The 15,831-nt window shown below is 41.5% G+C and overlaps 1 protein-coding gene across 2 annotated transcripts; it reads right to left on the reverse strand.

Annotated features, from left to right (window-relative positions):
- Nucleotides 1-762: 762 nt before the first annotated feature.
- Nucleotides 763-14,700, reverse strand: LOC306920684 (very-long-chain (3R)-3-hydroxyacyl-CoA dehydratase-like). Of its 2 annotated transcripts, XR_013789670.1 has the most exons (12): nt 14,457-14,700; nt 13,729-13,771; nt 13,474-13,547; nt 11,364-11,528; nt 11,172-11,220; nt 10,944-11,054; nt 8,916-9,043; nt 6,828-6,940; nt 6,235-6,341; nt 3,797-3,928; nt 1,658-3,420; nt 763-814 (listed from the first exon to the last, which is right to left on the reverse strand). XR_013789670.1 is itself a non-coding variant. In XM_079497510.1 (11 exons), the coding sequence occupies exons 1-11, from the start codon at nt 14,547-14,549 to the stop codon at nt 3,344-3,346; spliced, it is 1,092 nt and encodes a 363-aa protein (XP_079353636.1). In that variant the 5' UTR covers nt 14,550-14,700; the 3' UTR covers nt 816-3,343. The 2 variants fall into 2 exon arrangements, 1 of the variants encoding a protein (XP_079353636.1); XM_079497510.1 differs by lacking the exon at nt 763-814 and having other exon boundaries at nt 816-3,420.
- Nucleotides 14,701-15,831: the final 1,131 nt, after the last annotated feature.

Consider the following 15,831-nt stretch of genomic DNA (forward strand, 5'->3'; position numbering starts at 1 on the left):
CTTATAATATCAAATACCTGTGTAGCCCAAGTACATTTTAAATAAATTAGTCAATTATAATGCGTCGATTAACGTGCACAAAAAAAGCATGAAATCACTTATGACTTAATGAGGACAGGAAGAAATGGCGCTAACCATTTTTGTATCGTTAGGCTACTAACCATGTGCAGCAGTAGGTTTGGAAAGCAGCGCTGTGGAGGTCCCTCCAGCTCCAGCTGTGCATTAGTAGGCTAAGGACTTATAGTTGCTGACTCCAGTTTTTTGGTAGTTAGGTTACGGCTCAGCAAGCATAATACCTGGAGTCTTGTTAAGAGGATTATTAGGCGAGCCACCTCGAGCATTTTTCTTTCACAGAAAGCCAGCCTACGTGTACACTGAACATTAAAATATTTGCTTTGACCTGTCGTGGCTTTCACATTCACAACAACACCGAAGCGGCTGTTGAACAAATGCTTTGATGAGTAGCCGCAGGCGGAGTTTAGCTGCTTCACATGGAAAATTGATAGAACACACATAAAGCATATTTTAGCTCCAGCCAATTAATGTGGACTGGAGTCCATTCTTGTTTCTGATCAGAAATGTTATTTTATATCCCACGATTTTGCAACGCATTTTCACCCAGTGTCAATTATCTAATGTAATCCTGGGCGCTGCTGCCCCCCCCCCTGTAATCCTGGGCGCTGCTCCCCCCCCAACCTGGGGGGGCAGCGGACTGACCTCATGCTTCCTTCTATGCATGAGGAGTCCAAGCTGCTTTTTTTCACCTGACAGGGGAGACGTTTCAATTCACACACAAACATTAGGGAGAACTACACTTTTGTCGTCACTTGTTTATTAAAACACATTGAAAAAAATAAAGCAAAACACTCAACCGAATGAAACCCACAACAATGAAAGTTATTGTAGACTTGATCAACTCCCATACAACTGTTACAACTCTGTTCTAAAACAAAAGCTTTGCTGTTTGCAACGGTCTCTTAGGTGTGGTTCATGTCTTCATCATTTTAGCTTAGACCTATTCTTATTTCATTTTCTCATAACTCAATTAAATTCAAATGTCTATTTAAAATAAGTAAAAATCTACCAAACAAACAACAAAAATATGAATAATAAAAACTTCAAAATGGTGTGGAAAGGGGTCGTTCTGGGACACCAGACTGTAAAACCTTCTGGAGGTATATTGGGAAATTCATGAAAACATCTGTGGGGGTGTTGTCTTGACAGCCAGGTCTCACCATTCCCCTTGTCTACCATCTGACCCAGGGGTTTTGCACATGGGTTTACATAATAAATAGCACTATAGGATAGAAATGTCACATCCTGTGAACAGCAAAAAAAATCAAAGCAGGATCTATTCTGCCTCATCATATCAGAACAACCAAATTAGACTCCACTCAACACAACTGTGGGACAAGTAACTCCCACAGCAATGTACAATTAGTAATGTACAGTATGGACCAGTGCATGTCTAACACCCAGGAATCGTACCCGGGTCTCCCGCGTGGAAAGCCGTCTTAACCACTAAGTCAAAGGGATATCCCTATGACTCTGGGAGATACAGTATTAGACTTTTAGGCCATCATGCTGAGGTTGTGAGCCACTCTGCCACTCTCCCTCCTTTTGACCTCAGTTGTGAGCCACTCTGCTACACATGGACGCGGCCATCGAGTCAGACGACAGGCTGAAGAAGGCTTAATGGTGTCAAACATGGGGTAAAACATACTGTAGTGCGTTCATACAACTACCGTACATCCACCATCGAGGTGGATATATGTATGCTAAAATACTTGCAATAAAACCGTCATCAACAAAGAAACAAAAGTAAACAATGAACACAAATAAATATAAACATGCCAAACAAACTAAAGTGAAGTACTTACAGTATGAGTCAGTTGCACAATTCCCAACTGAGTCAACCTTATATAAAAAAAAACACTTCTGTTCAGTTTCAGATTTCATGACCTGACTTCAGTAACCAATTTTCAATACCATTAAATGTTTATTGAAAGATGATTCTTCATCTTTCAAATACATTCAAGTATAGCATGTACAGTATTCTCCTTCAGTTAGTATTCACACATTTCTTAACCCTTTCACCTTTAATCCCTTAAAAAGGCATGCAATTATTGTTGTACTACACTTTCATCTACTGTTCAGGTCAATTTCAACACATTCCATTTTCCCCACAGGTCATTTGGTAAATCTGTCTTTAAGCCAAATTTCACTAGGATATGCTGTTGGGCCTATTTAGTTTATATATATATATATATATATATATATATATATATATTGTTCAACTGTATTAATTCTATAATCCGACTTAGTCTTGTTGCTACTGTGTAAGCTCCCAGGGGCTCAGTGGAAGAAATCAAATTATGTTTCTCGTGTTTTTCAGTTTCATTTGAATTTATATATGTAGTCCCATCTCTTCTATATAATATTACTGTAAAAATAAACTAAACAAAAATTCACTCAGGAGTTGCAATGATTTAATTTTAAGTAGTTGAAACTTGATTTTAGGAATTGAACATCTTGCTTTGGATATTTACATGGGAAGAGTTCTTGAAGTCATCTTGTTTGTCCCTGAGAATTAATTTACCTGGCAAGTTGAATCTATTCCTATACACAGTACTGTCAAATGACTGCACCCTTTACCTGATTAAAACTATTCCTATTTGCAGGTAGGGTCTGGTAATCTTTTAGATGGAAGTGCTGCATGCCATGAACATGGTCTGTTTCTTCCGGAAGTAAGTCTGACTGTGAAATATTAGGACCCCTATCTAATGCCCCTTGCTGCCCCAAAATGTCCGCCACGCGTAGTTGAAAGAATGTAAAACCACCTCAAAACAATTTCGAGAAATGAGAGAAAGTGCACAAGAACATTGTGATGTGCAATTTAGTCTGAAAAGCTTGAGCAACACTGAAGTTATGAAACATTCATCATAGCAATTACTACAATTGAACTTGGATTAAGGAATATTCATCTCGACCACACGGACACACGGACACACACACACTTATTGAATACACCAATATAACAAGGAGTAGTGGTTCTCAATAAGTAGGTGCAAGATGTCTTTGTCTTCCCCACAGGATCAGGGATGAAAAACTACTCCAATACAGCAATAATGGGTTATTTAAACAAAACAAAACAGAGGACTGACTTAATTATCAACCAAACCAGCTGAAAATAATATGTTGACAAGTAGTCCATTATGTGGTCTGTGTGCATGTGTATATGGAGAGGAGAGAAGGCAAGGCATACAGCAGTGACCAAAGAAAGAAAGGATGATATACATTTTAGATAGGGATGGTATTTACGCTGCATGACTAGGTTTATTCTTTAGTTGGTTTTCCTCTTTCTCGAGCGGAACCGTCTCCTCCTCTGCTTGTAGAGGTGTCGGAAGTTGATGAAGAGGCCTGCAAAAGACACAGGATTTTAAGAAAAGTAAAATACTTACAATCGTGTTTCTCTCAGTGTAAATTAATGTATTTGGTCTCTAAGCTCACAAACAAGAGATTCGGTGTGACTAAGGAGTAGCCTAATATTGTTGTCGTTCTGCAAGTCCATCAGATGCTTAAAGACATTTTATATTAATATTATTTGAAGGCATTTGGTACTTAACACACAGAGAGAGACAGTGAAAGACAGAATGGGGGGGGGGGGGGGGGGCATGTCACAAAGGTCCTGTGCCTTATACATTATTTACAACCTTGCTTTGTGACAGCAGGTGAGTGTCAAATAGAAGAGAGAAGAGTAAGTACGTGTGATGGCATTCAAGTATGGTTAGCTCACCCAGAAACATGATGACCAGGTAGATCTGCAGGGTGTAGGAAAAGCTCAATGACTGGCCCAAGACCTCGGGGAGGGGGAGGCTGTACAGGCGCGTCTCATCGAAGATGGGCAGGGACTGGATTAAAGCCACCGCTGATGACACACAAAGGGACCAATAGTCTGCGTACTGTACAGCAGTGGTTCTCAAACCTTTTCAGGGCCCTCCAAAATAATCATATTTGAACTGAACATCCTGACAACTTAAGCACTTGGCATTGTAGGAGTTACATTTAGTTTGACTCGGACCATTCCACAGATAAGATAGTGAAAATTGACGATCTGCAAGCTCAGCATGTAGATCAGCCATTTTCACAACTCTTGCCTCTTTCTTATATTATTTGACAATTTGGCCAATGAATGACTTTGACTTTTGATGCAGTAATGGTCTTTTTTTAGGTATTAAAAAAGGTCTTAAAAGTTCATAGATTGTAATTTTTCTGTCATCTGGGGACCCCCGCGGAATCATGTGGGCACCAAGGACCCACAGGTTGAGACCCACTGCTGTACAGCACCAAGGACCCACAGGTTGAGACCCACTGCTGTACAGCAGCAAGGACCCACAGGTTGAGACCCACTGCTGTACAGCAGCCCACAGGTTGAGACCCACTGCTGTACAGCAGCCCACAGGTTGAGACCCACTGCTGTACAGCAGCAAGGACCCACAGGTTGAGACCCACTGCTGTACAGCACCAAGGACCCACAGGTTGAGACCCACTGCTGTACAGCACCAAGGACCCACAGGTTGAGACCCACTGCTGTACAGCACCAAGGACCCACAGGTTGAGACCCACTGCTGTACAGCAGCAAGGACTCACAGGTTGAGACCCACTGCTGTACAGCAGCAAGGACCCACAGGTTGAGACCCACTGCTGTACAGCACCAAGGGCCCACAGGTTGAGACCCACTGCTGTACAGCACCAAGGACCCACAGGTTGAGACCCACTGCTGTACAGCACCAAGGACCCACAGGTTGAGACCCACTGCTGTACAGCACCAAGGACCCACAGGTTGAGACCCACTGCTGTACAGCACCAAGGACCCACAGGTAGAGACCCACTGCTGTACAGCAGCAAGGACCCACAGGTTGAGACCCACTGCTGTACAGCAGCAAAGAGTCCAAGGACCCACAGGTAGAGACCCACTGCTGTACAGCAGCAAGGACCCACAGGTTGAGACCCACTGCTGTACAGCAGCAAAGAGTCCAAGGACCCACAGGTAGAGACCCACTGCTGTACAGCAGCAAGGACCCACAGGTAGAGACCCACTGCTGTACAGCAGCAAGGACCCACAGGTTGAGACCCACTGCTGTACAGCACCAAGGACCCACAGGTTGAGACCCACTGCTGTACAGCACCAAGGACCCACAGGTTGAGACCCACTGCTGTACAGCACCAAGGACCCACAGGTTGAGACCCACTGCTGTACAGCACCAAGGACCCTAGAGACCCACTGCTGTACAGCACCAAGGACCCACAGGTTGAGACCCACTGCTGTACAGCAGCAAGGACCCACAGGTAGAGACCCACTGCTGTACAGCAGCAAGGGTAAATGTGTTCCCATGCAAGGATGTTCTGCTGATTTGTTTTGATATGAGAATCTTTAGCTGCCACATGAATCCTATTAGTCTATTAGAGGTAATGTACCAGAATACTAAACTAACTGCAATAATACACTTATCAGCTGAGCAGAACATTAGTATCCTTTGACGATAAGCCATGAGACACAGGCTGTATTTTGATAATATTTGTGAAATGTCACGCAATTGTTTAGTTCCTAAAGGCATTACGGTCATAGCAAAAATAACAGTAAAGAACACAGACCCTCCCATTTAATATTGCAATCATACAATGTTACCAAATGTTACCAAAAGTACTGCAGCTCCTTATATTAGGTAAAGACTGAAGATTCTAAAAGCATAGCTTTTTCTCAACACAAGTTGTTCTTTAGTTCACAACATTTCAAACTATGCAAATAACATGAATTTTCATCTGTTTAGATCCACAAGATCTAAATTGATGAAAAGCAAACAAACAGACAAATACATTCACATCTCTTTGTGTTACATTTTCATTTCATCAATGGCTCTCACAGGGACTCTGTTTTACCATGAACTTTAAATTAGGTTTTTTTTAAACATTCATTATTTATCATTCACCTTTATGACATTAAGTTTTTACATTTCTCAATACTGGATTTACATTTCTTTACCTCTCACTCTGGAATGGATCACTGTATGACCACATGTAGTTTGCCAACCAAACTCATTATGATTCTAAGACATTTGAGCAGTAAAACACATACACTATGAAACAGAGATTTTCATGTTTCCAGTAACGAGAAATGTAGTCGTTTTGAACGAACCTGCAACAGCTAATTCACCATACTGTACAATAGCTCACCTTCTGCTATTACCCCCAGTGGGTACAGAGGGATCCAGAGAGTGTATCTCACCCAAGTCAATAGCTTAAACTCTGTGTCGATGCAGGCCAGCATATAAAATGGATACCTGAGGAAGAAAAGGAAGGAGTTAACATAAGCTCTGCAGTCTGTTTGTCAAACAAACAGATCAACCGAGTTAAGGATTCAGGTTTGAGATTTCCAAATTAATACAACTTTCAAAAATACTTCACAATTAGTTTTGACCATGTGTCTACGCAGAGCAGAGCAAAGTGTTAATTTAACTAAAATATTCCTGTATGCTAAATGATCCTTACATATTGGTTCTTCTGCGATTTAATATAGATAAAGTCTGATACAGAGGGAAATCTAAAACTCAGTGGTTCTGAATATATGAATGTTTTATAGTTGAGCAGTGTTTTTCTGCAAATCTGCAGGGCGCTGAAGCAGCTTTACTGCTATATGCACATCTCCAGGTTGCATTGTTTGTTTCCGTCCCTTTGCTGCTTATAAAGCACACCAAAATACATTTCTACACATGACAGCATTTATGGAAATTATACATAATATATATTATTATTATAATAATTATTACCTAAAGATCTCAATGGTGCTCCACAGGTAGAACACAAAGAACACCACTGGCTTGGTCTGCATCTGCTCCAGGCTGCCAAAGATGACAAACAGAATGACATTCCTCCCTGCCACCTGGCACAATACAAACACACAGAATAAAGATGTTAAATAATGGACCTCGTTAAGAGATCAGTGTTGTAGTTTTGTCAATAGCTTCTAATAGCCAATACAACGCAGAGAAAGTTACAACAAGCACAATTAAAGATATTTGAGGTCCTTGCCGTTGATGTGGGCTTCTTTGTGGGCTTGGCGTTGAATTGTTATTCAAAAACGCAGCTCCTCCAAGGAAAAAAACAAATTAACGGAGCTGATCGTGAATCCCCCCCACCGCCCACCCCTTTTTTTCCCCCTCACTGTATATGTTTCTTTTCCCTTTTTACCTCCTTTATGATGAATTCCTGTTCTGTCTATAGAAGTGTCTATTTGTAAGTCTCTAAATGTTTTGATGATTTGAACATGGTGGACCCTATTGGAAACAAGTGTAATGCTTAATTGGGTCGTCCACTCACAGTTAACAGCCTTTGTATTGAGTTTGTGCTTGAAATGTACTGTAATTCTGCAAACTTAATAAATTCTTCAATCAATCAATCAATCAAAAACAAATAAAACGGAAACTAGGCATTTAACCTCATGAAACCTATAGCATCCGTTTTCTGGGGGCAAAAAACAAATAAATAGATCAAATGCTCATGCTGTGAGCTTGTAGATCAAAGGACCAAGCGAACCAAGTGTAGACCTAGTATAGACAGAGTAGGGTTTTTTTTTTTTTAAATGGTTAAAAATATTACAGTACATAAAAACCACTCAAACTGAAGTCTCTAATATATAGGGTCTTGTCACTGCTGACATCTACTGGTTGGTCATCCTAAGGATGGTATTGAAACCAAAGGAAAAATACTTGTAGCTGCCAATGCCAAGAGTTTATTGTGGACACAGAGAAAACAAACCAACGTTTCGGACAGAAATACTGCCTTCTTCAGGGAATGAACACAAAGTACACACGGAATAGCACTTTTAGTGAGGAGCCTCACCTGGAGGAGGTAGCGCAGTGGTTCCCAAACGTTTTAGCTTAATATCCGGGATGGTCCCAAACTAGTAAAAATCTACAAGCTCCCAACACGCCGTGCAGATCGGCCATTTTCATTACGTCTTAAACATCTGTTTTCTAATTTTATTTTATTTCTTCCTGAAATTACTGAAAAAATCCATTGAAGTCATGAAAATATTTCCTTTTGGAATGTTTTTTTGAAAATGTTTTATAATAATGTTTATATAATAATTAAAACAAATTGTTGGGAGAAATATTAAAGGACCACTTCACCACTTTTCAACCTATCTTCATATAATAGGTCCTCACTAATAATCATGAAAAAATGGCGCAATTTCTTTCTACTCGGTCTGTGTGCAGTTCAGAAACTGTCTTCCAGTGACATCATCGATAGGGAATACAAGCTAATAGAAACTGCAGGCTTTCTAGTCCTGAAAAGTTGCAATGCGAAAATGGAAGCCATCGTTCTCACGATAATGAAAATCTAAATATTTTTGTAAAAACATCTTGTTTAAAAAAAAAGCTGCCTCATGATGTCACTGGAAGACGGTTTCTAAACTGCCCACAGCCGTCCTATGAGACACAGACTGAGCAGAAAAAAATCGTGACATTTTTTCATGATTATTAGTGAGGATATTATATGAAGATAGGTTGAAAAGTGGTGAAGTGGTCCTTTAAGAGACCCATAAAACTGTGACCGAAACGCACAAATGCGAATATTAATGAGAATATATATTAATAAGAATAGTCACTCTCACTTTTTGCATGCATGATCATACATGCACACGAGCATACCAACACTGAAATAATGGGCTCGCTGCTAACAGTAACAACTCATGAGTGAAATCATTGCCCCACATCAAGACAGCTACGAATACAATAGACATTCTCCTTCTACCATGACAACTTCTCCAGGAATGGCAGCTTTGGGCAGAATGATGGCGGCATTGGGGCAAGTTGTAATTACTCTTAATTATGTCATTAAGATGTAAGCATTACCTGTATCATAGCTGGGAAAAATCCTGTCTTAACCAGGCCCAACAAGGGGTTAATGACCTCGATAATAGCCATCATCTGACAAAAGTACATCACGTCAGCAGTGGTGTGGAATGTGTCATAGAAGGAATCTACAGAGGAAAGAAGGAAACAAAAGAGGAAGGGGGGGTGAGATGCTAGACTCAAACTAGCAGCAACAAAGCCACAGGATACAAATCATTTTCAATGGAATGAAGCTACAAACTGTAGTGACGGCCTGACACATGTCGCTGTGTGACGCGCTACAAACTTGTTTTTAGCAATCCAATGACGCAGTGACGCATCAATCAATCATGTTTTTCTTTCGCCAATTACAACTCACTTTCTCCTCACCCCACAAGTCCTGCACTGTTCCAGAAAAGGGAAGAAAAACTCCTTCTTGCCGTTAACCAGTTCCCTGTATTATTTAATCCCACCCTTTTCATTTAGCTTGAGCAACACTTCAACTGCGACTCTGCATTAATGTCACTGGCCACGCTTGGCCGTTTGGTAGCTTTGAGAACACAGCAAGTGGGGGGCAAGCAGACAATTATGCTATAACCCATGTGCCACAGACTAGTGCACAATGCATAACAAATCAAAAATGTACTGTATAGCCATGTTGCTCTTCCTCAGATTCAAATGTGCACATTAGCACTTGAGAAACAATGCTTGAAGGTTGTCTGGCCTGAAATAGCATTCTTTATAAATAGTTTCTCTGCTTCGTAAAACGTTTTAGCATGCTGCATACAGTAGATTATCAACTAAACTTACATAGACTATTGTTGATAATGTATGCCTGTAAAAAAAACCTTCACACCATATCCAACAGGCATGATCTGATCCCCAAAAGGTGTGTCATTGTTGGTGTGGCCACAGTGGCCTAAGAAACCAGTGTTTGTTCAAGGCAGGCCAGCAGGCTGATATGTCATTAATAAAACAATGGATGGAGCCAGAGTGCAAGCTTTTATCCTCTTTTAATACAACTGTACAATAAACTAACAGTGGTTACACACTTGAAAGGCAGCAAAACACACACATTTCTAGATACAGTAAGTTAAAAACAAAGAATATGGGATATCTGATGTTATCTATGTATGTATGTGATTAAGTTTCTGTGTGTGTACTGGGAGGGAAAGGGTTGTTGTTGGAGCATTTTTTCATGACATACTATTTGTATGTGTACAAAAAAAGAAAAGAAAATAGGATAGCTGTGCCGATGCTGGTTGGGGTCTTGTGTCTGTAAGCCCACCAAGTTGGAGGCCCCACTATGTTGGTGGTTGATATATCAGTGAAAAGAGGATGAGATCAGATTGCTTGTACAGCGGTGTATGTTCTACAGAAAACACCAATTTCTGCATGTTTTTGTTTAGTTTTCTTTTGCTTGTGTGTAAAAAATAGATTTCGAGTAGCAATTATTTGGGAGTAGCAATGATAAGGCTGGAATAAGCTCAACAACATAATTGGACCTGAGATTCTGCATCAGAACACTTAAGACACTAAAAACAACAACTTTCCTTAAAAAGCCTCTTGTGATATACATGTTGTATTAATCTGTATTGCATTTGTTTTTATATTATGTATTTTGTTATTTATTTTTTGTGCATTTCCATATGTTCTGTCTTTCTTGGACTGTATCAACAGAACATCTCTGAACAGACCAAAACACCTGCTACTGACAAAACTACCTGCTACTGACCACAAAATCACAACCGTGTGAAGTGAAGGGCGCTCTTATCATCGTACATCAACCATTCATTGTCAATGGGAATTTAATCGTGTAGGACAAATATAGCCGATTTGCTTGTCTACATAGGACGTAAATTCTCCATTCATTGTCAATGTGAATTTAATGTTTGTGTAGGACAAAATAGCCGATTTGCTCGTCCACATATGACATAAATTCTCCATTCATTGTCAATGGGAATATAATGTTTGTGTAAGACGAAAATCTACACTATAGCTGAATATAGGAGGGGCTAGCGCCCCTCAAAAACCTTGGTTTTCACTCACCATGGCCCAATACGAAAAGACGAACCGTCATGTTGACAAAGACCCATGAAAACCCAAGGAACTGCACCAGGTTGTACATGAATAAATATCCTTTCTTCAAACCAAGGTAGGCTGAGAAGAAAATGAAAGAAAGTGAAGAAAACAACATTATTAATAGGCTCAGTGGTCCAATCACAATCTGTGAGATCTTCTAGTGTTCTCGGCCGCAGAGCCGAGAGTTCTACTTACGGTCTTTACGGACTCTTGATTCCACGTGTATCTTGCTTATCGTCTCCTCCTGAAAAGGAAATGCTGCATCATGTAACAATCACACTCTGCATTACACTTGCAATTATTTTACATTTTAGAGGTTAGAGAAGCTTCTACAAAACTCAAAACATGCCTTCCATCTTCCTGACCCAGAGTTTCACCTACTTTTACCTTGGACTGAAGCTCCATTTCGGCATCTGACTCATCCAGCCAGCGGTCAAAGTCTGGGCACAGAAACAGTGGCTTCCTCTCCTGCAGCGTGAGCCGATCCCACCAGCGTTCATCCTGCTTTTTTATCTTGATGTTCACCTGACGCTCTGTGGATTTGTGGCTAACCTGGGGTACACCATGACAGAAAGACAGAAAGATGCACACAATGGTATATTATTATAGCAGTGTTCATTTTGACTGCAAATTTTGATTTAGTTTTAGTCAGTGAAAAAACAAAAAATGTAGTCTACGAACATTTTCCGATACTAACTTATAGCCTGATTTATACTTAGTTGTGTGCTGGTGTCCTGCACCAAACATAGCAGATCTTCAAGCTCACAACACGAATTGCGTTGTTGTGAGCTTGTACATAGGCTATGTTTGGTGTGCAATTTGGGCACGCAACAAAGTATAAATCAGGTGTAACAACCCTGCAAAAGACCCGGCACGGGAAACAAGCCACGCCAAGAGAGCTAGCTCCCTTGGAGGAGCAAGTTACGGCCGGGTCGTTGCACAGTACACTGTAGGGCACATTTATTTTCCCGATTACACTGTTGACATTGTGTAAAGATATCAGGATTTCCTGTGATATCCAAACGATACTGTGGTGGTGTGTATTTTGCTCACGTATTTGCCTAAGGTTGATGACACAGTGACTGTTTTTTTGTACTGTAGGCTAATGTATAGGCCAGGTGTGTACTGATATACCATCTGCTTAGGTATTATTTGCCTTTGCATTGGGTGGGATACTGTAAAAACTATTGTATAGGTCGGGTGTGTACTGATATACCATCTGCTTAGGTATTGTTTATTAATTATTATGAATTGTGGGTCATGACAGAAAGAATAAGGTCGCGAATACAAGCGCCGAAATTAGTTTTCTCCGACGGGTGGCTGGCATCTCCCTTAGAGATAGGGTTCAGTCACGCAGGACAGACTCGGAGTAGAGCCGCTGCTCCTTCGCCTGGTTAAAATGCCTCTCAGGCGTCTCCCTATGGAGGTCCTCGATGTACGTCCCACTGGGAGGAGACCCCGGGGCAGACCAAGGCGCAGATGGAAGGATTACATCGACTCACTGGCCTTGGAACGTCTCGGGATCCCCCAGGAGGAAGTCACTATACTAATGTTGCTCTGGAGAGAGAAGTCTGGAGCTCTCTGGTGGAGCTGTTGCCCCCGCGACCTGACTATGGATAAGCAGTTGAAGATGGATGGATTAGGTATTATTTGCCTTTGCATTGGGTGGGATACTGTAGTGACACTGTGACTGTATGTTTTTTATTCTGCAAAGTACTCATTAATGATGATGCTTTTTGAGACGTTACTCTTCCTCTGACGCCTACTTTATTTTTTACTATTGCTCCCATTGCTGTATCTTACAGCACACAAGTTACTCTGTATCTGTTGTGGTGTCTCTGGTGACTGAATTTCCCTCACAGGATCAATAAAGGTCTGTCTGTCACCCACCCCCACCCCCACCCCCACACACACACACACACACACACACACACACACACACACACACACACACACACACACACACACACACACACATAATGGTGAGTGGCAAAAGTGGCAAAGTAAGTTGGACGGCTGTAGCTCAGGAGGTAGAGCAGGTCGTCCAATGATCCCAGGGTCGGCGGTTCGAATCCCGGCTCCTTCTGTCCACATGTCGAAGTGTCCTTGGGCAAGACACTGAACCCTACATTGCCTCCAATGAGTCGGTCGGTGTGAGCTTGCCACCATTGGTGTCTGAATGTGGTAAGTGACGACGCTGGCGTCGACTGTTCGCCGCTTCACCTCCCAATGTATGAATGAATGAACCATTGTAAAGCGCTTTGAGCACTTGGAAAAGCGCTATAAAAATGCAATTCATTATACGTTTAACGTTGTTTAATGCAATCTGATATGACTTTTCTGTTTGGATGTATGGGCTGCCAAGGCCAGAAAGTCGTTTTTTTGCAACTCAGTAGGTGTTTCCGGCTTTCCGCATACCCTCTTTCCTAGGTATGCCTAGAAAAGGGTACAAACTTCCTCCTATACAAAATGAATAATACCAACTCATTAGAAATACCTCAGGCTTCACTGGCTCCAGGAAGTCCAAACTGAATTCATATTCATTGTCTCCTTTAGCTCCATGGCCCTGTGCTGAGAAACAAAATCAATACTCAATCAATATAATATATAATGGCTGCCTAATGCATAAAATAGTGTGCCAAGTGCTCTTTCAGCTTAAGTATTTAGTACTTAGCAACTACTTAAAAATCCTGGTGAATTGGCATCTTTCTCATAATAGAATTATTATACCTTGAAATTCAATACCAATTACCTTTGAACTTAATAGTGTTGTCTTTCATGCTGATGTCAAGATCCTGGAACAAACAGTCATCACAAGTCAACACCAAAAACTGAAAAAACATTTGACCAATCTCAAGGAACTCATGTTTTGTGACCATTTTCCTCTGAGCAGAATGTCCAGTAGGAGAATATACCACTAATATACTACCATTTTCTGTCACTAATTATGCAGAGCTAAACATGATACAACACTACCATGGTTGGCATCACTTAGAAAGCCATGCATTTTTCATGAAGCATTTGTACAACATATGTGGGATGAGGCTGAAGCTAGGAGTCGTGAAAATGAGTGAAAACACCTAGAAAATGAACAACAATCGACTAATACTCTAATACCTAATACACACACACACACACACACACACACACACACACTTTTGCCAACCAGGATCTGATCTAGCCCCTCTTGGAACCCTCGTAAAAGGTTTCTGACATTTGGATGTAACATCCAAATGTCAGAAACCTTTTACGAGGGTTCCAAGAGGGGCTAGATCTGATCGTGAATCAGTCTAAATTCTTGCAGTGGTCTGTGCAGCGAGTCTACATACAAGGAAAACACACAAGAACAAGATCTACAAGCTAACAATGAACGCGTCTCATCCAGGGTGTTTGTAGTTTGTTAGATCTGAGTGATCTTCTTGGTAATATAAAGGCAGCAGCTGTCCGACGTCAGCGCATCCTACTCCTAGCCTACCTTACCTTGGCATCGGAGAGTTCAACGCGCAGAAAGATCTCTCCGTGCCGCTGAGCCCAGTACACATGTGGTGTAAGCGTTTGCATCGTTGTGACCATTTTCCCGGCGGCTTCACAACATTCCAGCTGGCTCAAAAATTGACAAAAAATGAAGGACAACAACAGAAGTCCTTTCGCGTTTATTTTGAACAGGCTACAGCTGACACAAAGGAAGGAGGAGAGTGGTGAGTGGACACAATGCTGCTACTACAAAATAATGGAACGTACTTCCGGTAGAATATCGTTGTCGACCTTCAAAATAAATACTTTAGTCCCGCCCCCTTTCATGACGACGACTGGCCCAGGAAATAATTCCCCATGCATGCATATTTCAAAAAGTATTTGTAAGTATCTGTAACTGTAAGCCTCGAACAAAGCCAACTCGGATTGTGACAAATCATGACTTGACATTTTTGATACGTTAATTTACAAGGCTCTGGGTCAAAGGTTACACATGGGGATTTTATGGATTTTATGTCAATAGTAGTGAGTGGTTGCCTGACAAACACAGGGCATCCGTTCAGGCTATGGATTGGACTCTACACAGGAGTGTTGCCATGTCGGCTTATTGTAAGCTACCGTGGGCTTGTTTTTCTGTAAAGTTGCTTATAAATATTTGTAGTTGCGTTGTGTTTTTTTGGCCTTGTTTCCTAATGTTTAAACCAGTGTTTCATTTTCCAAAGGGAATGCACATATATGGCCTTTTTTTAACGTTTTCTGGCGAATACGAGACTGCTCGCCCCTTTACCAACTCGCCCCGGGCGTACAGCCGGCGGAACAGCGCGGCCTGGTATTCATAGAGTAATCTAAGTAAATTATGCTTAAACGGTTAAACCTAACCTTATTCCTAACCTCAACCTCAGTAAAACGATGCCTAAACCTAACCCTATTCCTAAACGTAACCCCAGTAAAACTATGCCTAACCCTATACTTATTTCTAACCTTATTCTCAGTAAAACAAAATAAAGAATAGGCCTACAAGAACCGCCGCACCGAGCTGTCGGCGTGAGGTCGGCGGAAAAAATCTGGGGCGAGATGGAATTGGGGCGACCTGACCTGGTACCTTTCTGGCCGCGTAGGGTGTAATATGTGTGCTAATTAATAAGGCCAGGCGGGCCAGCCCAGTTAGGGCCAGGCCTTAATTTTCGGGCCTGTTGAGAACTCTAGTTTTCGCCGGCTGCCGGGCATGGCTGCACTAATAACTTTAGGGCGGGCCCGTCTAGAGTTTGAATGGACAGGTATCAGTCAAAAGGGAGACATCGAAGAGGAAGGACGGGTGGGGAGGGATCAACATATGGAATGTCAGAACAGGTTAGCTCCATATATGGAGATCTAAGGGTTT

The sequence above is a fragment of the Electrona antarctica genome (genome assembly GCF_951216825.1).
Source record: "Electrona antarctica genome assembly, chromosome: 3".
In the NCBI taxonomy this organism is placed as follows: domain Eukaryota; kingdom Metazoa; phylum Chordata; class Actinopteri; order Myctophiformes; family Myctophidae; genus Electrona; species Electrona antarctica.